This window comes from Pteropus alecto, unplaced genomic scaffold (assembly GCF_000325575.1).
Source record: "Pteropus alecto unplaced genomic scaffold, ASM32557v1 scaffold511, whole genome shotgun sequence".
Classification (NCBI taxonomy): Eukaryota; Metazoa; Chordata; class Mammalia; order Chiroptera; family Pteropodidae; genus Pteropus; species Pteropus alecto.
This window is the reverse complement of record NW_006431911.1, coordinates 2264838-2289135: the sequence shown is the minus strand read 5'-3', so window position 1 is coordinate 2289135 and position 24298 is coordinate 2264838. Positions and strand designations below refer to the sequence as shown.

General features: G+C 46.7%; 1 protein-coding gene across 4 annotated transcripts in view; it reads left to right on the top strand.

Moving 5' to 3' along the window:
* The window catches only part of WWC3 (WWC family member 3), a 102401-nt gene that overhangs the window by 22815 nt on the left and 55288 nt on the right, over positions 1-24298 (top strand). For 3 of the 4 annotated variants that reach the window (XM_015599306.2, XM_015599309.2, XM_025041073.1), the window contains exons 2-3: positions 13346-13455; positions 18601-18804. In XM_015599306.2, coding sequence (XP_015454792.1) covers positions 13440-13455; positions 18601-18804 — 220 coding nt within the window. In that variant the 5' untranslated portion in view covers positions 13346-13439. The remainder of the gene's footprint in view (positions 1-13345; positions 13456-18600; positions 18805-24298) is intronic. The other variant, XM_025041072.1, reaches the window with a different exon arrangement.

Below are 24298 nucleotides of genomic sequence, written 5' to 3'. Positions count from 1 at the left end.
AGGAACGCAAGCTTCTTCATCTATCAAGTAATTTTATAGCCCCCCTTTCTCCCTGACCAATAACCAAAGCACTACCAAGTTATTACAGTGTCCATTAATCACACTTTAAAAATTGTCCCAGGGAGGCATTTCGGGGGCAGGGATTCTGCTCGGTTTTTGCTCTGTCCATCCACAGCGTCTGAGCAGAGGCTGGCATGTAGCAGGTACTCCGTGAATAACTATTGAATGATTGTTGATATGCTGTACTTTATTGGATCCCATCCTTCTTGTGATTGCTCGTAGTACTGTGACATGATGCACCTGTTTATACATTAAACCCTTTACATCTTTTAGATCATTTTCATTGGTGGTACTATTGACATGTAGGCGGAGTAATTCTTCGTGGTGGGGCTTCCCGCGCACTATAGGAGGTTTAACAGGAGGTCTCCACCCACTAGATGCCAGTAGCAACTCTCCTCAGCAATCGTGACAACCAAAGATGTCTTCAGACATTGCCAACTGCCCCCAGGAGGCAAAACGGCCTCTGGATGAGAAACCACTAGGCTAGTGGGATTAGTGAACTGAAGGACGCCAATGTGTTTTCACATTTTGAACCTTAAAATATATGCCGCTTGGAGAAAATATTTCCGTGAACTGTTTGCTGCTTTTCTCTACACCTCTGTTTCACTATTCTCCTCCCCCTGAGAGATCGGTGTCCTCTCATTGCCCTGTGACTATCTGGAGCAGTGCTGTCCAGTAGAACATTCCGTGACGAACATTCTGTGATGGTGGAAATGTTCAGTGCCTGCCCTGTCCAGTATGGCAGCCATCAGCTCCGTGTTTCTTGAGTACTTAAACTGCGGCTAGTGCAACTGATGCATGAACTTTCAGTTTTACTTCATTTTAATTCATTTAACTTTAAGTAGCCACATGTGGCTAGTGGCTGCCACAATGGACAGTGCAGGAGAGCCTTTCTCTGTGGTACCCTCAAAAGAGCCTTTCTCTGTGGTACCCTCATTCTTTCTCAAAGCGGTCTTGCTGAAAATCAAATCACTAGTGTGTTTTGGGGTGACTTCTCTGTGGTTCGTGTGGGGTCGCTATCGAGTTTGGCCCCTTCTTTTGTTACCTTCCAGCATCCCAGTTAGGAAAGCACTCTGTGGAAAGAAAGCCCAACAGATATGAAGGAAACCAGGCTGCCCTCCGGCCCCTAAGCCTGCCTGGAATGTGTTTGCCTATAAATCCTGAGGGACATGATCTGGGAATTCTGGCTTACAGGAAAGACCCGATAGGAGGATGGAGTTTTTCCTTAACTCATAACATTTGCTTCCTCTTTTTCAAGGTTTCCCCTGCCCCCGCTGGCTTGAGTAGATGGGTTCTTCATTGTCCATCTGCCCCTCCATCCATTCTCTTTTTTCTGCCATTCTATCCATCCTTCATCCATCCGTCTGACTACCCATCTGCCTGGGTTTTTTCCATCCATCTTTCCATTGACCCACCCACTGATCCAACCTTTTATCTATCTATCCATCCCTCCATCCATCCCTTTGTCCATCCTTCAGTCTATCCCTCCCTCCTTTTATCCATCTACCCATCTATCTTTTTCTCTGTCCATCCTTCCCTCTATCCATCCACCCCTTCTTTTCTCCTTCTCTCCTTCTCTCCATCCATCTCTCTCTCGCACCATCTCTCCATCCATTTGAGCCCAGTTCGCTCCTGCTGTAGGTCAGGGTCTGTGCTAGGTACCTGAGGGTGGGGTGGGGAGGCCAAGGCCTCTGTGATGCTTGACTTTGTGGTGTACAGAGTGTAGTGGGGGCAGCTGAAGACACTTGCTCTTCAATAAAGATTCAGAGCAGAGCAGGATCAGGAGTAGAATTGCCTGGTCCTGGAAATAATCCCTTCTCTCCTGTCGCCTCTGCCATCATGAAGCATACCTCTGGTGTATGAAATTTGCTTCAGCGAAAGAACTCACTGTAAAGTTCTGATAAGAGCGTTCCTTTGATAGGAGAGGCCAGCCAGTTCTGCATGCGAACTTAAGCAGGTCCCATTACCTTATCGGTGCTCTTCGGTGACAGTACTGAGCTCTGCTCAGATGGGCTCAGGCTCCAAGTGCTGGTGGCTCAGTCTTGGGGAGTTGCCCCCCAAAGGAGCACAGCAAATATACGCCGCATTACAACTCTTGACAAGTTGGACAGAACAAATGTATTTCAAAAAAATAGTGGGTTATCTGTTCTAAGTGTTACTTTATGTTTTGGACACCACTGAGTGCTGTGCTTCTGTTTTAACCAGCCAAGCATCCTACCCAGCCAGACCTCCGGGCCAGGGCTCCAGGTAGCAGCGTGCATCAGCAGAGATGGGAAGCCCAGGACACAGCCACAGGCTGGAAGGGATGATTCCACAGGCTTCCTAGTGGAGTTTTAAAGATGGGAGAAACCTTTGGAGGTGTCCGATGTGGGTCCTCCCAGGGAACCGTCTCTAATCCAACATACACGGCCGGCCTGACAGGGCTTGGCCCAGTGCACATGGCGAGGCCCGCCTTCCCTGGCTTCCCTGGTCCTGCATGCATGTTTCAGTGCTAGTGCTTGAGAGTCTCGGTTTGGACATTAATGGATGCAGAAAATCAGCCAGAGTGCTGGGGGTACGAGAGGGAGAAGGACTGGAGCTGGCGGCCTCTAGCGATGCGCCCTGGCTTGCGTCCACATAGTGTAGAGTTTCAAGTGGTTGTTGTAATGCGGCGTATATTTGCTGTGCTCCTTTGGGGGGCAAACTTTAGCGTCTTTTCAGTTCTAAAGGAGAATGTGGAGCTCACCATTAAGTCACTTCGTGGGGCTGCTTAAGGATTGTTGCCCTCAGTCCTGCTCTGAGCATGTTTGCTACAGTTCTCATAGTTCGTTATTAAGCAAAATGACAGGGTCTCGGCACCAGTGCCTGCTCGTTGGGGGACAGCTTCCTACATCACAAAACATCCCGAGTCCAGCATGGAAGCATCTGGACTGCTTTGCCCACTTGTTCATTAGCTCATGCAGCCATGCGTTGGGCCCTGCTGGGGACGCCGTGAGAAAGGCAGCAGACACCTGCTCCTGGCGTTGCAGAAACCTTTTCAGCCATAACAAGTTATCCCTTGGGTGGGCGTGTATTAGCGCTGATAGACCGCAGAAGACCTCGACTCAGTGCCTTCGTGACGTCACTTGGAAAGGAAACTGTTAGGGCGGTGGACACGTACAGAAGTGGTTACAAAGTAGCACTGCTGCCCCTGTCACTCTTCCTGTAGCACGCAGCTAAGCCAGTGCTGCTCGCCTCACCTTGCTCAAGGTCCTGGTGAATGGCATCGCAGAGGTTCAAGGACTTGGTCCCCTGTCACTGCTTTCCTGGCCCAGCGCTCCTGAGGCCTCGTCATCTCCTGCCCACACCTCCAGTCCCTGTCCCTGCTCTCCACTCTCCCTGCAGCCCAAAGGGTCTCTCCACAATGCAGATCCGGGGACAGCGCGCCCTGCCTCCCATGCCCCGCTCTTTGTCAGCATGGCTCACGCCTTCGGGGAAAGGCTTCCTTTCGCTGTGCCCGCCCTCGCCTCACCTGCTCAGGGCCAGGGCAGGTCCCCAGTCCATCAGCATCCTCCCCTGCCCTCATGGGTAGCTTAGTCATGGTGTCGGTGCTCCTCTCTCTGAAGTGGGTTCAAGACCTTGACCCCACCACTGGGGAAAACGGCTCTTCCCCCAAGAGCTGTGCTCTCTACCTGGTGCCTGTTTTCCTGGGTGAAGAGCTGGGAACAGGCTTCCCGAAACTGGACTCGCCGGACTGGCAGCATTTCATGCATATATGAGGGCAGCATTTCGGGTATACGTGTGGGCACATTTTTCTAGGGAGGAGATCGATGGCTTATCTCAGATTCCCAGAGAGATCCAAGACCTAGAAGAGCCACTGTCCCTTTGAGCTGTTTCCTGCATCCTTTCCTGGCACATGTTACTTCACACGAGCTTGATGGGTGACTCTTAGATGTTCGGGCATTTTCCCCCGTGCTTTTGTTCACAGATTCAGTTGGCGATGTATGCAAATCTGCATCTGTAAAGAGTGGAATTCTCATGCCAAAAGAAAACAGATTAAGTGACTGCTGAAAGTTGTTTTTGAGGGCAGTGGAGTGGGAGAGGAGGTAATTCACACAGAAAAGGGCGAGTGATAACATTTTTTGCTCTTACTCTTAGAAGCCTGGCACTGGACTTTCTGCAACTGGGTACATCATACAAGGGAGAGCTTGATCTTGGCAGTATTTGCAAAGCCGAAAGTGAGATCACAGAGCCCAGAGGACTGTGATGTCGCCGCCGCTATGTGCCCTTTTCTGTAGGGATAGCCAGGACCATCCAGGGCTGCCTCCCCGCGATGCCATTTCTAAAGAATGTGACTATTGGGCTTCTCCGTTCCCCTTGGCCAGGCCAGTTTTCCTCTTCCATTCCAGCTGAATTGACTTCTTCTGTCAGTTGTTACTATTTGTTTCTTTTTCCCTCAAATCCTTCCGCAAAACCTCCCCTTTTAATTTTTCAATATCTCTTCCTGTCTGTTATATTCACTTGGAACTTAAATACCAAAGTTTGTAATAACGTATTTTATTATTTTAAAGTAACGTAAGACCCTCATCTAGAATAGTAAAATTAAGATGGTGATCATTAACTTCCCTACCTCTGCTCTCATCAGAGTAATCGTCATTAGGAATTGGTCAAGAGGGTAAGGGAGTTAATAAATTATTAAAAAGCAGAAAGTGGTACATATCTGCTTATGCTTATAGCAGTAATACAGCATCTTTATTTCTAGTGTTTTCCTCAGGGATTGTGGTGGTTCCTGCCTGATAGGTTCTTAGAACCCATTAATTTTTGCTTGAATTTCTTCTGCGAGTTTGGTGGGAATGCAGAGAGCCAAGTAGACTTCTTCCGAGTCTCCACTACCCACCTCTGTGGCCAGGTCTCGCCACTTCTTAGGTGAGTGTCCCTGAGCTCAGTTTCCTCCTCTGTAAAGTGGGGGTGTCGATAATGGACCCGCCTCTTAAAATCGTGGTGCTGACTCATGGAAACTTTCCTTGTCTGGCCCAGGGCACTGCCCAGGGCTGGTGGGTGTGGCTACGCACTTTTAGTTGTGTCTGCAAAACCCGCCCATGAACCACTTTAGTGCTTGTGTGACTGGATACATCCACCTGTAGGTATATCCTGGAGCGCTGCCTTTCCACACACACTGCTGGTTGCCACGGGAAGTAAGGAGACCCTTTGATATCACACACATCCCCAAAAGAAAAGGTTCATGACATATTTTGTACCGTATTACCCTTGAGAAGTGTGATGTACTCTAATATTTTCTTTTTAAACCGAAATGCTGGTTGGGACCTACTCCATCGATTTTACCAGTCGTTAGCAGACTGTGAGTATAGCGTGAGAGCTGATATAGAGTAATGTGGTGGATGAATACAGAGAATTGGAAATCGTCAGTTTAGATAATGTTTCAAGTATCCAGCTCTTTGGAAGAATGTTCTGGAACATTGATCAGCCATGACTTGGACTTCGTGGGTCAAAATTGCCAGTCGTATGTATGCAACAGCTTAATGTGAGTGAAATGACGGTGAAGCTAGATCATAGCACCCAAGTTTTCACATTTTTTTTTCTTGTCCTGAGTGTTTCATATGATTTGGAATCCTGAAGGTGTTTCTTTCCGCTGTAAATGAAGTACTCACTAAGAATCTCAATGTGTGTGTGTATTTTTAAGAGAGCTTTAGTGAAGTGTAATTTACATACCACAAAATTCACCCATTTTAGTGTGCTTTTGATGAGTTATAGTAAATGTGTATAGCTGGGCTGCCATCACTATGAGATGGCTTCAGAACATTCCCATCTCCAGTCATCCTCTCCGCCCCCAATGTCACTGTTCCTGCTCCAGTCCCTAACGACCACTGATCTGCTTTCTGCCTGTGTGTGTATTTTGGAACACCTGCCTTTCCCCTTTGGAAAAGGCGGGTTCCAGAAGTCAGACTCTCCTGGGAGTCATCATTTCCCCACCCTCCCTGCTGGATGAACTGCAGTGGCCAGGGTTCTTCCTGGTGGCCAGCCCCCCCGATCTCAAACCCAGGGAGGAGGACCCACCTAGGTCCCTCCAGAGCGGGCTGGCTAGTGAGGGCTGCTCTGTGCATGGGGTGGGCACAGGGTCTTTTAAGGCAGCTGCAAAATATTGAAAGGCCCAGAGCTGACTTTGGGGTCTCCTTGGGAGGGCCCTCCAGCCCGCACTATTTCTTCTCTGTTAGTGCTGTGCGTCCAGGATGCCATTCCTAACGCGACAAGCCCGCGTTTCCTATCGTGCTAGTAAACAGATCCCGAGCACCTGTTATTCGCATCCCCGAAGAGGAAGCGATGCATCCGTCACGCTGCAGCCCACTCTCTCAGATCCCGTCTCTCAAGCCTCAATCTGCACACCTGCTCGTGAGCTGTATATTCTTTCAAGACAGCAGCATCCAAAACAGCTCTAGAGCTGCCGTAGACATAGGTTTGGTGGCAGACTCCACTCGCCATTGGTAGGTCAAGTCTGTGGATCATACGGCCCAGAGCCCCATGGGGCAACTCAGAGTTGGGGGATGTGCCAGTCTGGCCCACGAAGAATAAACGCTAGGGAAGGTGCACGTTCTACTTATAGTTTTAATAAATGTGCCAGGAAGAGAGAGAAACTGCCGAGACTGGCCAAAGAAAGGACAGCTTACTTTCTCCTGGGGGGTGCTGGGGCTGGGTGGGAGGAGTCTGGGCCACATCTGGGAAGACACATTAGGATTTGAACAGGAGGAGGGAGAGGGGAGCATGGCGAAAGGAAGGAACAGTCCCCATTGGGGCATAGTGGTTCCCGCAGGTTGCCGGGAATGCAAATGGACCGAGGGACAGGCAAGAACCTCCTGCATGAGGTTTTGTGGTCTTAGACACCTGGCTCTTTAAGGGCCCCACTAGGGACTTGTGGAAGATGGCTTCTCAGGCCAGATATTTCTTAAGTGGTCTCATTCTCAGCTGGCGGATTTCGCTGTGATCTTGTAGACTCACACAATTCTAGAACGTGGTGAGACCCTAGAGCTCTGCTGTCAAGCGCTGAAGCCACAGCCACATGGGTGACCAAACCCTTGAGTCGTGGTGAGCCCAAAATGAGATGGGCAGTAAGTATAAAACACACAGCGCATTTCAAAGAATTTATACAGAAAAAGGATATAAAAAAATCTCCTGTTTATAATTTTTATAATTATTGCATGTTAAGTTGATAGTATTTTTAATATATTGAGTCTAATAAAATATGTTATTAAACTTAATTTCACCTCTTTTTTTTAACCTTTTAAAGCTACTAGAAATTTTTGAAATAAGTATGTAGCTCTCATTGTATTTCTGTTGGATAGCGCTGCCCTAGAGAATTCTTTTTACCAACTGGGCTGAAGTGTGTCTTTATTTTATTCCAAGTTGTATTGTTAGAACTTATATGTGGAGGTGAGCAAAGTGTTTTCAGGACTGTGCACATGATGGGCTTCGTGGCAGAGGGACCCAAATACCATCTTATCACGCATTAGGAATTCAACATAGAATTTTGGGGGCACACAAACATTCAGACCCTAGCAGCCATCGTCTACTGGGTTGCCTGTCTTTGGCCAACAGGCAAAGGTTAGGGGGCATGGGGAATCCTGCAAGAAGCTTACGGGACAAACCTGGAATGGATGTCCATTACCTCTGCCCACAGCCAACTGGCTAGAGCCCAGCTGCCCAGGAAACATTCACGCGTCGCTTCTCCGTTGCTTTGGGTAACAAATGCTGACTTATGTAAAGGAGGCAGCCTTTAAATATTAGCTCGACTGATCGAGCAGGACTGTTTTATTGGGACTATTAAAAGATGGATTTGGCATGAATCACAGTGAGGTTTTGTGACCTGATTCATATCCCCGTTGGGATATCAGTAACATTGACCTTTGAACTCAGGTGAGTTGACTGTGAACAGGTTCTGCCATCTCCCTTCAGGCCAGCTGGCCTGTTTCTTGACTGGGAAAAGATGTGGCCTGTGGAACATGCTGGCACCTGGCTTTACATGTGGAGGTTCGGAAAGACAAATGCATCCCTAAATGGTGTTTTGGTCCTAGGAATGACACTTAGAAAAGTCTGAGTAAGATGTACTTGGCGGAAGTATAAAGGATAGTGGTGAAACTTGTTGAGACTGAAGCAGCCAATCTGGTGGTAGACCTGTTGTTTTTTAAGTTGACGACATGGAGACTGGACTGCTCCTGCAAATTCAGTTTTGGGCTACTCGGAGAACTCACCTGAATCTCTGTGGTCATTTAGCTTGCGGCCACACTACCATTCATAAAGCCTCTATGTCTTCTCTTTCCTTGAGATGTCATTGAGGAGACGTTTGCTCTTCAGATTAATCTGGGAGTTTGTCCACAAACCCTAACTGTTAGTTTTGTGTTTGGGTCAATGAAAAGACTGAAGTGTATAATAAATTTTTTTTTTGATTCTCAAGAAGACAGTCTTTTCGCACAGAAATCACAAATGTGATTCAAGAACGATTCCAAGACTCATTACTAAAATCGAGTCCTAAAAAAATAAATAAATAAACTTAGGTTCTTCGTGCTACGTCAAAACACAGAAATGTCAACTGCAACGTTTAGACTGAGTTCTAGGTGTGATAATTCTTTACCCTAAATTCTACAATTGGGACTCGATGACAATTACCAAGTCAATGTATATGTGTATTCTAAATAAATATCTGGAGTTAAAATGTAAAGGTTGCGATTATTCTAACGACTTTTCAGGAAGAATGTGGCAGGTTTGTGGTACATTCACTGTGCTTTTAAACTTGACAGAGAAGTGAGGAATCTTTCCAAAAGAGCTTTTTCACTTCATTTTTTTGGGAGTGACCGCCATCTCCGGGAACCTGCTGAAAGCCCGGGACTGTGCATCTCAGTGTTTTTGTGAGATTTCAGAGAGTTCAGGGACCCGCTCAGTACTGAGTGAGAACCCCAGCTCTCAGGTGTCAAGGTTATGCCATTGAAGTTGGAGAAGCAACTAGTACAGCAAACGGTATAATTCACCGCATTAGTAACCACAAACAGACTGGTGTCCATGTTCTGGCGGGCTTTGAGACTCACTGTGAGCCAGGTGTGTTAGAAAAGGTGAAGGAAGTCATTATGATTTCTTGAGGATTGGTTTGGAACTGAAATTGAGATGAATCGTATCCTCTCTGAATAGCATATTGAAAGCAAGCATGAATTGGAAATATAAAGATCATCTTGTTCCAGGAGACTGGAAAGTATAGTACAAGTGCCACAGGCTTGCCCTGGCCTCCTTTTGATAAAGAAAATGTGCTAAAAATCAGTGTTTATATCTTTCTCTCTGCTCTCACCTTCCGCTGCCCGCCTCTAATTTTCTGCAGTTTAGTGTTGTTGATGTCAGGTATTCCAGGCCCCTGAGCCCTGGCTAGGAAGGAAGGCATGGTCTTCGGGCTTCGGGGCACTGGACTGCCACCGACTGCTTTGCTCACCCTCTCTTGCCCTGCAGTCTCCCCAGCGGCTATCTGTAGTTGGCCCAGTAATGGCCCCCCAAGATGTCCATGTCCTGATTAGGACTGGAACTTGTGAACATGTAACCTTACACGGCAAAAGATACTTTGCAAACGTGACTAACTTAAGGATCTTGTAATGGAGAGATTATCCCGAATTATCCAGGTGGACCCAATGTAATCACAAGGGTCTTCGTAAGTGAAAGAGGGAGAGCCAGAGAGATGGCCTCCTGAGAAAGACAGTGCCGACCGTGGCCGGCTTTGAAGATGGAGGAAGCCTCCATGGAATGCAGTTACTAATGCGGTGAATTATACCGTTTGCTGTACTAGTTGCTTCTTTAGAAACTGGAAAAGGCAAGAGAATAGATTCTTCTCTTGAGCCTCCAGAAGGAACGTGGCCTTATTGACACTTTGGTTTTAGTCGAGTGAAACCAACCTGGACTTCGAGCCCCAGAACTGTAAGACAGTAAATCTGTGTTGTTGATCAATGTCACCCCAATTATTTTTTAATAATAATAAAAAAAGAAAAAAAGAAATTCTTCAGCCAATCAGAAAACAAAAAATCTGTGTTGTTTAAAGCCACCAAGTTTGCGGTAATCTGTTACAGGAGCAAAATTAAACTCTTACAGTCTGAAGCAAGTCTGCTGGAGAAATGAGAGGGAAGCAGGAAGGGGAGCGGATGGAGCTAGTCACCCTGAGGTAACTGAAGAGGCTGTCTCAGCTAACGTGACCCTGTGAGGGTTGTCTGAGCGTCCCCATTTGCAAGATTAGAAAACTGAGTTCTAGAGAGAGAGAGAGAATGACTCATCCAAGGTTTCAGGGCAATAAACGGCTCTCTTGGAACTGGCACTGACTAAAATGGCCCAGTGCCACTTCTGAAAGAGCCCTGTAGGATGCATCAGGCAGAAGGGACTAAAAAGAAGCCAGCGTCTGTGCCATCCATCATTCTCTCCCTTCTCGTAGACCAACTCTGGTAAGAATGCAAAACGTATTCATTTTCTCTGCTGAGGCCAAGAAGAGCCATTTGTTAAGGGGAGAATCCGCAATGGGAATATCTGAGTGTGGTTGAGGGCAGGGCGACTCTCCTGGTTGACGTCGCTCACATGGGGAGACAGAGTGAAGACATTAGGGAGAGTTGGCCCGGAGGCCTTAAGCTACGATCTGAGTGCATGGCCTTGAAGCGTGGGAACAGTGGGTACCCTGCTTCTCAGTTCATTGCTTACCATGTTTTCCCAACTCCCCCACATTCTGAAAATGCTATTAAACTTATGCTGTACTCCCTACCAACTTGTTCCTTGAAAGTAAAGCACGCCTGTGCCATATGGATTTATTCTGAACCCTTGAACAAATGTGTTAAAGATATCCCCAGAGGGTGATGAAAAAGACCATCTCTTACTTCACTAGTAGGAGTGTAGGCTGATGGTAAATCACTTTGGCAGTATGTACCACGCGTTTACTGTAAGCTCATATCCATTATTTACAATAAAGAGCAGAAAATTGGAACATACCTAAATAGATGATTCGAGGTGGCTGGTAAATAAATTATGGTTTACTGCACATGATGGAAGACTGCAACATGATAGAACGTGATGCTGACAAAGAGTTAAAGGGCCTGAGGAAATACACAAATGAAAAAAAACCAGTGGATGAAATTGTATCTAGTATGATGTCAGCTGTGGAAAAAATGTAGGAAAAAGAAGGGAGGAAATAAACTAAAGCATGAATCCAGGGCTTCTGGATTATGGGTGATTTTATTTCCTAGTCTTTCTACTTTACTGTCTGAATTTTTTACATCGAAAACAAGATATGGAGAAAGGAGCTTCACATCCTCAGACCTTGTAATTTACTTCTGAGACTCTTTCAAAGAAAATAATTGTAAATACAGATTATGAGCTGCAGAGATGTTCTTTTCATTGCTGTTTTTAAATCGAGATGTAATTCACACATAACCATAAAATCCACCATTTAAAGCATATTCACCAAGTTGTGCGACCATCACCACTATCTAGTTCCAGAACATTTTTATCACCCCTAAAGGAAGCCGCATACCCGTTAGCGGTCATTCTTCGTTCCCTCTTTCCTCCAGCACTGGCGACCGCTGGTCTGCCATCAGTCTTTATGGATTTGCCTGTTCTGGACATTTCTCATAGATGGAAGCACACAACATGCGGCCTTCTGTATGTGGCTTCTTTCACCCAGCACAGTGACTGCCGGGTCCATCCATGTCGTAGCATATGTCCGTTCACGGTTGACGGCCCTTGGTTGTTTCCACCTTCTGGCTATTGTGAGTAGTGCCGGTATGAGCATTTGTTGATTGAATGAGATCACGTATGTAAATGTGCTTAGAGTGCGCCTGTGCTTGGGCATTTTTCCTTAGGCTTATCCGTGGATGTAGGATAGCAGAGATGTGCTCAGGACTCAGTTTATCTCAAAGCAGCATTGTTTTTGTTGTGGTTTGGTCACATTCAGGATTTGAATCATGCACAACACTCTGCCCTTATGTGCTTCACTTGGTATTATGCCACCGTCACAGCGCACCCGACCTGTAAAGGAATCATGCTGTGGACGTTGGTGTCGTAGGATGGCACCGGCATGCAGTAGGCTCTTGCGACGTCGTGGGTTTTAGAGTGCGCGGTGTTTGGGAGGATGTCCGTGGCGTATTTTACCTTGTATATTTTCCTGTTTTGATCGTGACTCTAACTGCTTAACCATATGTTTAAAATGCAGACGAGTTAAAATCAGTACCGTTCTGATGGTGTTCATTGGTTTCTAAGTGCTATTGGGAGAGACAGAGCCTTGTTGTTGAACCAGTTTGGGGGGTTAACATGTTCAAAATTTATACTGGTCTTGTGGGGTTTGGCCGTGGTTGTGGTGTCTCACTTTCCTGGGGCCAAGGACTTGAACAGAGGATGTGGGAGGATTGAGTTAGTGAAATTTAGGTTATCGGATTCCCATGCATGCCAGTCAGTGTGCATTTATAGAGCCGACCCAGTAGATCTCTGCCCGGACTCAGACAATTATAGGTGTGGCCGGTTTTATACAACAGCTGTCTTGTCAATCAGTGTGATAATGGGCTGTGCGGGAACGGGGGTGGGGGGGCTTTCTGCTTAAAGAAACCCATCTGGAAACCTTTCCTTTATCTATCTGTGTCAAGCCAAGGTTTCTTTAATCAGATTTACTTCAAGGAGAGACGCCCGTAAGACAATGTGCTGTTGTTGTTGTTGTTGTTTTTCTCAGAAAACGTAAAGGACCCTTTGCAATCTTGATTCTCACTGTATCAGGAATCCGGGCAGTATTTAGTAGGCATCTCCTTGTATTGTTACCGTGCTTGTTTGGCTTTTTGCATTTGGCCAGTGGTTAACGTATAACTCCTTAACTTATGACCACTGGTAGACGAAAGTAGTACGGATGCATTTGAGATCAACTCAAGCTGAGATGCATGGAAATGGAAGGTTGAGAGGGAGAGAGAACAGAGTGGAGCTGCTCGCCATTGTTGTGGAGGAGCTGCGTTCCACTGCCTTCACCTCCTTGGAGGAAGATGCTCGTTTTACCTGTTTTGTAACTTTCAGTATCTATTTTCGCTGGTATTTAAAGTTGCACTTTGAGATAGTAATGTTTTTAACTGCGAGGGCACTGATATTGTTACTTATTATTATTTAGGCAAAGCCGGTGAGTTAATTTTCCAACCGAAAGCTGGGGCACGAGCTGTCAATTAGATAAGACGATATATCATTTTGTATTCAAACCTAATTCTTGAGTCGATTCGCCAAACTTATATGAAATTGACCTGATTTTCAGTTTTCCTTTCATAATTGTATTTTGCAGGATAACAAAGCCATTGACCTTTGCCGATTGTGTTGGGGACGAACTTCCTTTAGGATGGGAAACTGTATACGATAAACAAATCGGAATTTATTACATGGACCACATAAATAGTAAGTAGAGTCCCACATTTGAGTTATTATATGTGAACAAATTTTCATGTTGATCTCAAAGATGCCGAATCTCCTTATGTGCAGCAAAACAATCATTACTGCCCAATGCAGCATTAAACTGGATTTTGTAAAGGTAACCTGAAGTTTTCATTAGCTGAGTTCTTAAAAAAAGTGAAGTAGTTATGTTGCTTAGCACTGCATGGCGTCTGTTTAATGGAGGGCTTCAATATCTAATATAAGGAATCAATTTCCCAGGCAGCCTGAAAATAGAAATACCTCTTATAATTGAGATTGGTTTTTGCTAAGTGGAGCTTACAGGTTCTCGGAACAATAACTGCCCAGGTGGTTACCTTACCTTCATTTTGGCCTCTACATTTAACTTTAATACAGCAAACCTTTTTGATCTTTGTGAAGGGAGAAAATGGTGTAAAGACTACAGCTAAAACACTGGGTCCTTGACCATGCCAGCCTTCTTTGTGGAACTGTTTAGAGCAGCGATATTTAACCAGGGCTTATTTTGCCTCCCAGAGACATTTTCAGTTGTCACACATGGGAGAGGTGCTACTGGTATCTAGTGAGTAGAGGCCAGGGATGCTGCTACTCCCTACAATGCACAGGACGGCCCCTACAGCAGAGAATGAGCTGACCCCAAACGTCGGTAGTGCTGAGGTTGACACTCCCTGATTCACAGGCTCCATTTCATTCTAGACCCGTCTCTACCCGTCACTGCTGGCTTTCTGTCTCTTCATCAGCCTTTCTCCACTGGATATCAGCTGGGCATCTATTTCTCTCAGGTTCATACTTTCTCACTCTCTCCAATTTTCATTCTCTCTGACCTCTGTGTTTCTGCCATTGTCATTTTTTACTACTGGGACATGAAGCATGGCTTCCCCTTAGTGTGCTTCCTGTCCTCTGATTTCTTAAGTGCGGGGGAGGCTGGGAGGGCCTGAAGATGCACGATGCCCACCACGTGAGTGACTTCGAAGCTCTGTCCTCACTCTGGTCCCATGGCTCCTCATGTCCTCTTAGTGTGATTGCCTGAGGTTGGTGTCTTTAGGGCCAGTTCCCTCGTTGTCACTTGCCGACTCACTTCCCGAGTTCCTCATTTGGAAACCTGAACGGTGAGGCTCCCTGTGCCAGTCCTGGGGCAGTGCAGTTTCTGATTCATGGCACTCAGCCATGCACTACATTGGGCACTGGGGACAAGTACTCGCCAGGCAGTTATCCAGGTGGGAAGAAGGCTTCTAGGTGGATCTATCCCCCCAGTGGACAGGGTATGGCACTTAAAGACTCTGGCTGAAAGCAGCCCTCCCCGTAGCCCAAGCCGACCCAGAACCCAGAGTCTGTGTGTGATCGGGGTGTCTGGCCATCTGGGCTTGCCTTCCTAGCTGCTGGTGGGCAGCTCCCACAGGTGAGGGCCACTCCCACAGGTAAGAGCAGCTGCTACGGATGAGGGCAGTTCCCACAGGTAGGGCAGTTCCCACAGATGAGGGCCACTCCCACAGGCGAGGGCCACTCCCACAGGTAGGGCAGTTCCCACAGGCGAGGGCCACTCCCACAGACGAGGGCCACTCCCACAGACGAGGGCCACTCCCACAGGCAAGGGCCACTCCCACAGGTGAGGGCCACTCCCACAGACGAGGGCCACTCCCACAGGCAAGGGCCACTCCCACAGGTGAGGGCCACTCCCACAGGGGAGGGCAGTTCCCACAGAGGAGGGCAGTTCCCACAGGGGACGGCCGCTGTGCCGTGCGCTGTGCTGTAGGCCTGTGTACGTGTGCACCGCGGCTTCTTTACCAGGCTTTTGCCCCCCGGCCTCAGGTAGTATGACTGAGCAGCATAGGCATCTGCCTTACACAATCTCTCTGGAAAGCCTGCCTGCCTGCTGCTGAGGCCCAGGACCTGTTCTGGCTCGTCTCTCTCATAAACCCCACTTGCTCATCCCTCCCTGCCCCCTGGCTCCCCTGCTCACTGAGTCACAGCAAGCATTATAGGGTGCCTCTCTGTGCTGGTCACTCTTTGGGCCCTGGGGACGCAGGAAAGTGAGACCCAGTCTCTACCCTCAAGGGTTCACCATGACACTCTAGACATGGCTATGAACCCTAAAACTGAGTAATCATCAAGGACTTTTTCAATGCCACCTTGAGCATAAGTGGGATGACCCAGTACCGTGGGGGACACGGGTGAAGACATCAGCTCCAGGGTCACACCACCTCTTCCTTCTGAGACCTTCAGAGAACCCACTTTTTTTTTTTTTTCAGGAACAGGAAAGGTTATTGTTGTAATAATTTTTACATAGGGGGTCAAAGTCTCTATTGCAGAAAACTTGCTCCTGAGGCCCCAAATCTTGATAGCACAGCTTTAAAAAGGCACAGGACCTGAGGAGGCAGTTATATGAAATTGGAGCTGTGCAGGTCGACAGTGGGCTGAGGGACCAGAGAGGGCCTGAGTTAACCACTTCAGGTTTCCCAGGACCCTCCAGTGCACCGGACAGAGGATGAACCGTTCCGGTCAAATGTCAGAGACATCGGGCAGCTACAGACAGCGGTGACTCTGCCCTGGCCCAGGCCTGCTGAATCGGAACTCCGGGGCCAGGGCAGGACCCTGATGTCTGTTTTTTTGGTTTCTTATGTCCCCGTGTGAGCTTTTAAGGCTCGGAGAGGCTTTCTACGAGGGCCCGGGGGCGGCGGTGTGAAGGGGGGTGAGGGATGTTGGCGGGAGGGGGTTTAAAAGGGAGAACTTGAAATATCCTAGCAAGCACTTGTGTGCGTGTGTATGTGCGTGTGTTAAATATAGCATAAAATTGACCTTTTTAACCACTTTGAGGTGAAATGCACAGAATGTAAAATTAACAGTCGTGAAGTGTGCAGGTCAGTGGTATTTGCTGCATTCACAGTGTTGTAAAACCACCACCTCTGTCTAGTTCCAGAACATTTCATCATCCCAAGGTGAAACCCTGACCCTGTTAGCTGTCACTGCCCATTTCCCCTCCAGTCTCCCAGCCCCCAGCAACTACGAATCTGCTTTCTGTCCCTATGGATTGACCTGTTGTGGACATGTCGTATAAACGGAACCATGCCATATGTGACCTTTTGCGCCTGGCTTCTTTCACTCAGCGTCATGTTTTAGAGGTAGCGCGTATCAGAACTTCGGTCCTTTTTATGGCCGAATGCCATTCCATTGTCTCGCTGGACCACATTTTATTCATCAGTTGATGGAATTAGGGTTGTTTCCACCTTCTGGCTGCTCAAGCACACTTTAGAAGAATGATTTTGCAAAGTCATTTAGGATTCGGGTGGGAGAATTTTACCAGCCTTGCTCGCCCATAAAGTCGCTCTTATTTTGTTTTGGCTGCCAGCAGCCCACATATATTTACTAAGATGTAATCATTATAACAGAGCCACCATACTCTGGGGTCTCTAAATTTGGAACAGGGACATCACTTTCCATTTTTTCCTTAATTTAGGGTGGCTTTTCTGTTGAAATCTTCACTAGAAGATTCGTTGCATGAGGAGGGTTAGTCTTTCCTGAGTCTGAGTGTCTTGCCCATTCGCTCACTGTGTCCCCTCAATCTAAGGATTTGATTTGGGGACCACAGAGCAGACTTCCCCTCCCTTTCCTCATTCAGTGAGCTTGCGGTCGACAATTGATTGCCAACAATTGACTGCCAGCAAACGAAAGGTCCTGAGAATATAAAGATGACTGAGGCTGTGCACCTGCCTCCTAGGACTCGTAGTTCGGGTAGTAAACAAAGAAATATAAAAGCGATTATGTGCTAAGTGGTAGGAACAGCAGTCCTAGCCATTGCATAGAGACACATGTGTTCTGAGGAGCAGAGGAGGCTTCAAAAGAGAGGTCCCTTTGCAAAGGGACTCGGAAGATGGTAAGGTTTCCTGGGGGTCAGAAGAGGCCAGAAGCAGCATGAACGAACGCACAGGTGAGCACTGCCAAAGATGGGGACTCGGGACAAATTCAGTCTGTTTAGAGGATGTTTGTGGGGGAAAGGGCAGGAACTAGAAGTGAAGCTGGCAAGTGAGTGTCGGGGCTCCCATCACGCGGAGAATATTGTACTTTGTGCTTTAAAAAAAGTTCGTGTGTGCAAGAATTGCAAGCAGAGGTAAGAAGGCAGCTTTGCGAGCGCACTGAGGATGGCTTCTGGTGGATGAAACAGGAAGCCTGGGTGTTTTCGAACAGAGATAGTGAAGGGCTGATCGAAGTAAGGGGTGATGGAGAGAAGAGTGTGTCGTTAGTCATGGCCATATCTAGGGGCAAGAATCCCTGGTTCTCGCTGAGCCACGGCAGAGTCTGGGTGAGGGACAAGAGCAGGACTTCTCTGAGGGCGAGTCCCAGGCCGAATCCCGCAGTCGGCTAAGTGGGTGCGTGCAGGCGATGCCGCTCACTGCAAGAGGGAGGGCAGAGGGGAAGCGGGCATTTGTCGTTGTGTCATTGTTTCGTTTGGTTTCGGTTCTGGTAGCCAAAGGGCACTGTGTGAGAATGAGTTGTGCTGCGGACGAATGACCCAGAATTACTTTGGGTCTGTCCAGGTGGAGAAGCACCTAGGAGGCAGCTGGAAAGAAAAGATGGGGGCTCGGGAGAGAGGTCGGAGCCGGAGGTGGGCGGGGCCCCTTACGGGAGCTTATAGGGAGAGAAAGCCATAGCGGGAAATGCGGGAGTCTGTGGGTGGGAGGCGACGGGGAGGTCCAGGAGGAATGCGAAAGGACCGCACGCGCTGGCGTGGGTGGCGGAAGGAAAAGGGGAGCAAGCAGCGTCGGGGGGCAGCGGGGCTGGTCGCACCTGAGTCAAAGAGGTCAGTGAGAAGAGGTTTGGAAATCTGTTAGTTTGACGGTAAGGAGCTCGTTTGCGTTATCTCTGCCAACATTTATTTACAATGCGAAAAACGATCTGGTATCGTCTTCCCCCTCCAATGAACTAGGTCATGACGATAGCGTTTTCTCCTCATTTTAACTATGGACAATAAAAACAGAAGGTGTTCCCCGCTTTAGGAAGGTTCGTTATGTAGACTCTTCCATTATGCGCATCCCGGTAATTAATTTTCATATCAACTAGTCACACAACTGCCTGACTACTGGTCAACCTAAAGATTTGACGTTGAAGTCACTTATGTTCTTACTCTTTTAATTTCAGAGCTTACCCAGATTGAGGATCCCAGAGAACAGTGGAGGCGAGAGCAGGAACGGATGTTGAAGGAATATTTAATTGTAGCCCAGGAGGCTCTAAATGCCAAGAAAGAAATCTACCAGATTAAGCAGCAGCGGTTCGAGCTGGCTCAGGAGGAATACCAGCAGCTGCACAAAATGTGTGAGGACGACAGTCGCTCGTATGCCAGCTGTGAGTTGACTGACTCCTATGGTTAACACGTGTGGTTATCTGCTAGGTTATCTGCAAACACCAAACCTTCCTTGGGCAAGACAGCCTCATAAAGTTTCTACTCACATACTGTTAGGTCATCAGTATTCCGTGCTGGAGTCAGATGGTCCTCCGGTAGCCACTCATTTAACAAATACCGATCAAGTGCCTGCCTTGTGCCCAAGCAGTGTGATACTGTGGCGCCTAAGAAAGGAGACATCCCTGCCCTCGTGGAGCTTACATTCGGGTGGGGAAGGTAGAAAATAAACAAGCAAATTTCAGGTAGTGACACGAAACGACCTCGTGTCTCAATGTTTGTCAGTGTGGACAGGCGTTCACCCAGACACGTCTGCAGTCAGTGCTGTGTCGGTGGCACAACGGTGTCATCGATCCTGGATAGAGAGTCGGGAGCCTTTACATGTCAAGCACCTGTCTCTGTAGGGTCCTTCCTTGGCCAGTGCACTGAAGGTCGAGGAGGAACTCAGTGTAACCCAGGGAATCGGGGGAACTCTTTCCACCCCTCAAGTTAGACGGACACACACTGATGTACTCAGAGGGAACCCCTCTTAGTTTCGGAAGCTGCTGCAGGTGGGCTCCCCTTTCATCAGTACTCAGCAGATACCCAGATACTGAAGGAACCAGCTCCAGTCTCAGAAGCCAAGGTGTTTTGTTTCCGACACAGGCACTGCCTGAGCCAGTCCCTTCCCAACAGAGTTGTCACACTTAATGGCCACGGGTTCGCATGGCCATGACTGTCCTGGGTGCCAGTGAGCTTGGGGAGAATGTATGAAGTTGGTACCGCTAGGTTTTACTTTCTAAAACCTAAGTCTAGTTGAGACACGGAAAGACTTACCTATGATGTGACTGCCATGTTGTCAGGTGTTTGGCTCTGGGGACACAGCTCTGAACATTAGAGACATGGTCAAAGCTTTATTCTGAATGGAGTTAAGGCCAAGGGGCCATAGGTCTTTTTTATTGCAGCTGCTGTCGAAGGTGAATATGCCATACAAGCCGTGGGGAAGAGAGAGGTGGGGTTTCCCGCCATAGCGGGAACTTAAGATCATTCTCTTACCACATGCCTTGAGAGAATGTAGGGCCTCGGGTATCATGTTATGTTGATTGCAGGCTGTCTTCTCTCTTGTTCTTCAGATATTGGTACGTCCTCGATTTTTTGGTTTTTGTTTTTTATTTTAACTGTCCCTCAGAATGAGATGAGCCAGCTCCGTGCTAATTTTTAAATGCTGGTTTTTTTTTTTTTTTTTATCTCCATAGTGTTCTTTTCTTGTAATGTTTTTTTTCTGATTTGGGTATCAGGATAATACTGGCCTCACAGAATGAATTGGGAAGTGTTTCCTCCACCTCTCTTTTCAGAAAGAGTTTGTGTGAGATTTGTATTAGTGTTTTCCTAACCATTTGATAGAATTCACCAGAAAAGCCATCTGGACCTGTGGAGTTCTTTGTAAGCATGTTTATAAGTACAAAATCAGTACCTTTAATAGACAAAGGGCTATTCAGATTTTCTGTTTCTTCTTAAATCAGTTCTGGTATTGGTGTGCTTCCAGAAATTTGTCTATTTCATCTAATCCAAAAGTCAGGAACCTTTTCGCTGAAGGGTCAGGTAGCAAACGTTTTTGGCTTCGTGGGCCATATGGTCTCAGTTACAACTATCCAACCCTGTTGTTGTAATGCAAGAGCAGCCGGAGACGATATGTAAATAAATGTGTGCGGTTTGTTTTGGTAAAAGCATAAAAACAGGTAACAAACTGGATTTGGCCATCAGGGAAATTACAGATCACTGGTACAGACTGTCAAGTTTGTCCAGTTTTCATAGAATTCCCTTATAATTCTAATGTCTAAAGGCTCTGAGGCGGTGTCCTGTCTTTTTCATTCCTGATCTTAGTAATTTGTATCTTCTTTTTTTTCTTAATCAGTGTAGTTAAACTTTTATTGTATTTATCTTTACAATGAACTGGCTTTTGGCTTCTACCCCGCCCCTCCCCCCATTTCTTGTCTGTTTTTTCTTGCTTTCTCCTCTTTATTATTTCTTTTTTTTTTTTTTCAGTTTAATTTGGCTTTAATTTGTTCTTCCTTTGCTCGCTTCCTAAAGTGCAAAGTTAGTTCACCGATTTTAGACCTTTCTTATTTTCTCACATAGCCTCTAAAGGGATAAATTCTCCTCTAAGTATTACTTTAACTGCATCCCACAAATTTTGGTATTTTCATTCTCAGTCAGTTCAGAATATTTTTTCATTTCCTTTGTGATTTATTTTTTGATCCATGGGTTTTCAAAAAGTAAGTTGTTGGGACTTTTTAAAGACGTCATGCTGTTGATTTCTAATTTAATTCCATTGCGGTCAGAGACTACACTATAAGATCTCAGTTTTTTGAAATCTATTAAGATGACTTTTATGGCCCAGCATATGGTCCCTTTTAAGTGATCTCAGAGGATTGGAAGCCCATGCATGGACTTGGTGCCTCGAGGTCGCATCAGCTGAAGCATTGACTTTTAACTATTTCTGAGAACATATAGCTAGCGATTCTAAACCTTTCAGAAAGTTACTTGGTAGATAGGTTAAACCATATAAAATTGTTATTTCTGTAGTTTAAAAAGGGCTGAATATTGGCAGTGTCACATGATTCAGCCTCATAGTGTGTTTGTCACATGATTCAGCCTCATAGTGTGGTTCCTCCCAGTAGCCTTCCGGCACCTTATCTGTTCCATGGTCCTGTTCGGTTAGGTCTCCAAAGAGGCTCTGCAGTCAGTGTTTCCAAGAATGGAACTGGACAAGGACATATCAGTAAAACTTGGAAGGAAGGTTGTTACCAGTGATCGAAAGGAAAAATTGCCTCAAGAGAAGGGGTGTCTTACGTTCTCGCTACTGTACTGGTGCAGCCAGGGTGTCCGTTGCACTGAGTGCGGGGTCTCTGGACTGGAGCCCTTGAGGATGCAAATATAGGAGGACCTTATTGCAGCCCGTCGGATTCCACACCCCGCCCGGGGCGTGCGGGGAGCAGCCCCAGCGCGGCACCGAGCCTGTAGGTTATAGGCATTCAGAACCTGCAGTCAGCCCTATGGAGCTGGGATATCCCTCAGCATCGATTTTTATATTTCTATGGGCTTTACACTCCCTTGACATTTGGGCGGAGAGGGAATTACACGCAATTATGTTCCTTCCTGTGCTCCATGGGATTTTATTAATGCCTACTAAAAAAAAGACATTCTTTATTATGAAGAAACCGTCAGTAGAGGAAACAGATGACTCTGTGGTGTTGACTTGAAATTCTAACATGGTCATCAGATTCCATTTCCCAACCGCCTAGAAGTCTCTGCCTAGACACAACCTCTGTACTTGTATAGGTTGCCTTGGTGGCCAGATCGGGCCTTCCCGTTTTCATGAAGGCCTGGAGAGGCCAGTGGATCTTGCTGGGTCCTATGTCATCACGGGAAAAGACTGTGAATGGAATCTAGAATTAATCCAAGTAGTTTATCAGGTTGCTGCTGTCCCTGGAGTTTTGACCGAGCTTTTTCAATTTGCCATTGAACCTGAACTACCAGTTAAAATGAGGAAGATTCTTAGATATGACTCAAATGAATTATTTTGGCCACAGGATAAAGTTCAAGACAGTGATCCTGTTGGCTTGAATTGTCATGATCTAACAAATGTCTACTACAGAGGTCTGGGCCGCGTCGGGAGCTGCTGGTGGTAGGACTCGTAGCATTCCTGGGCTGCAGTCGGCCATTCGGGCCTCACACAGCTCAGCTCGCTGTCAGTGCTAGTCATCTAAAGCGCGGTGGCTCTAGTCCTAGGAACAGAATATCATTTGGACTTATTTCTCATTATTCCTTCATTGGCAATGACTTGAAGCCAAAGGAACCGATGTTCGATGAGCTAGTGTTTTCTATACGTTGTTATGAGTGCAACATCGTGAAGCACATGACATTATCTTTGATGTACACACGAGAAGCTGAATACTGGGGAGGAAGTTACTTCTTCAAGGTTACATACATAGTAATCGGTAGAACCTGGATTTGAATCCAGATCTGTTTGTGTATGTAGCCTTCAGTGCTCTGTACTGTTTCCTAGATATAGAAGAGGCATCTTGAACGAGCTGACTGTGTTTTTGGATATACCTTGCCCTCCCATTGTTCAAGATATCTGGAAATAAGGACCGGTTATAAATTGACAAGTCATCTGACTGTTTTGCAACACTAAATGGGGCAAGTGGAAAGCAGAGCACTTTCTACTTTTTGACTTTCTCATGGCCCCACAGTAGGATTGCTAAACTATTCATGTAGTTTTCAACAGATTTTATTTAGCATCTATTGTTAGTATATAGTAAACTTGGGGGACACAATTTATCCCTAATGGCTGATTGCTGGGGGGGGGGGAAATAAGGCAATAATGATGAACAGAGGAATTAACTAGAACAGCCATGTCTAATATTGGAGCAGAAAGGGACAGAGGAGGGCGGGAGGAGGGGAAGCGCAGCTCGCCAACACCCTTCACAGATTTCCCCCTGAGTTATGGAAATCACCAGAATAAAACTCCATTCATTGGAGAGGAAAGATTTTGTGTCAATATTGGACCATCTGGTATCTAAGAATATCTAATCCTTGACCTTTTTTGTCCCTGACCAGAGCAAACTTAGATGCTTTGCTGAATTTGAGCACACATGTCCCCATGAGGCTAAGAAGCCAACTTTATTTGTGTGACTTTATGAGCTAGTTGTCTGGTGCCCAGTCTTGTTTCATGCTTTGTAGAGCACTGGGATGGAACTGCTCTGCAGTGGACTCATTCTCCTGAGACACACCTTGTACTTTTTCTACAGCTCCATTTTCTGGAGTGTTCTCCTACTTTCCTCATTCTAATATGTTCTTCTGTTTGCCTTTCTTTTAACACTGAATACGTTCGTTATTTCAGAAACTTTTTTTTTCTGGAGTTACCCTTTCATTCTTCCCGAGAAGCTCTAGCCCCTGGACATGTTCAGATGAAGTATATGACCATTTACAGAATCTTTTGGAAGGGATTCACGCATGGGGTAAATTATAGTCTGAGCCACAGGACAACAATTTGTGTATGGCTCACAGGCTCAATCCTGTCCACTCAGGGTGTTTGTAAATAAAGTTTTGTTAGAACATAGCCACCTTCATTCACTTACCTATTATCTATAGCACCTACTATGGCAGAGTTGAGTCGAGACAGAGACTATATGGCCCACAAAGTCAAAATATTGACTATGCGGCCCTTTGCAGAGAACGTTTCCCAATCCCTGGTATATACCAGTCGTTTTCAACCCTGCCTGGCCATACGTAAGAATCTCCTGAAGGACTTTTCAAAACTGCTGCTGCCTGGGCCCACCCCAAGAGATTCTGATTTAATTGGACATGAGTGGGGCCAGACATTTGTTTGAAAGCTCCCCAGGTGATCCCCACCCAGAGTTGAGACCCACTAGACTAGGTGGACTGTGACCGTCT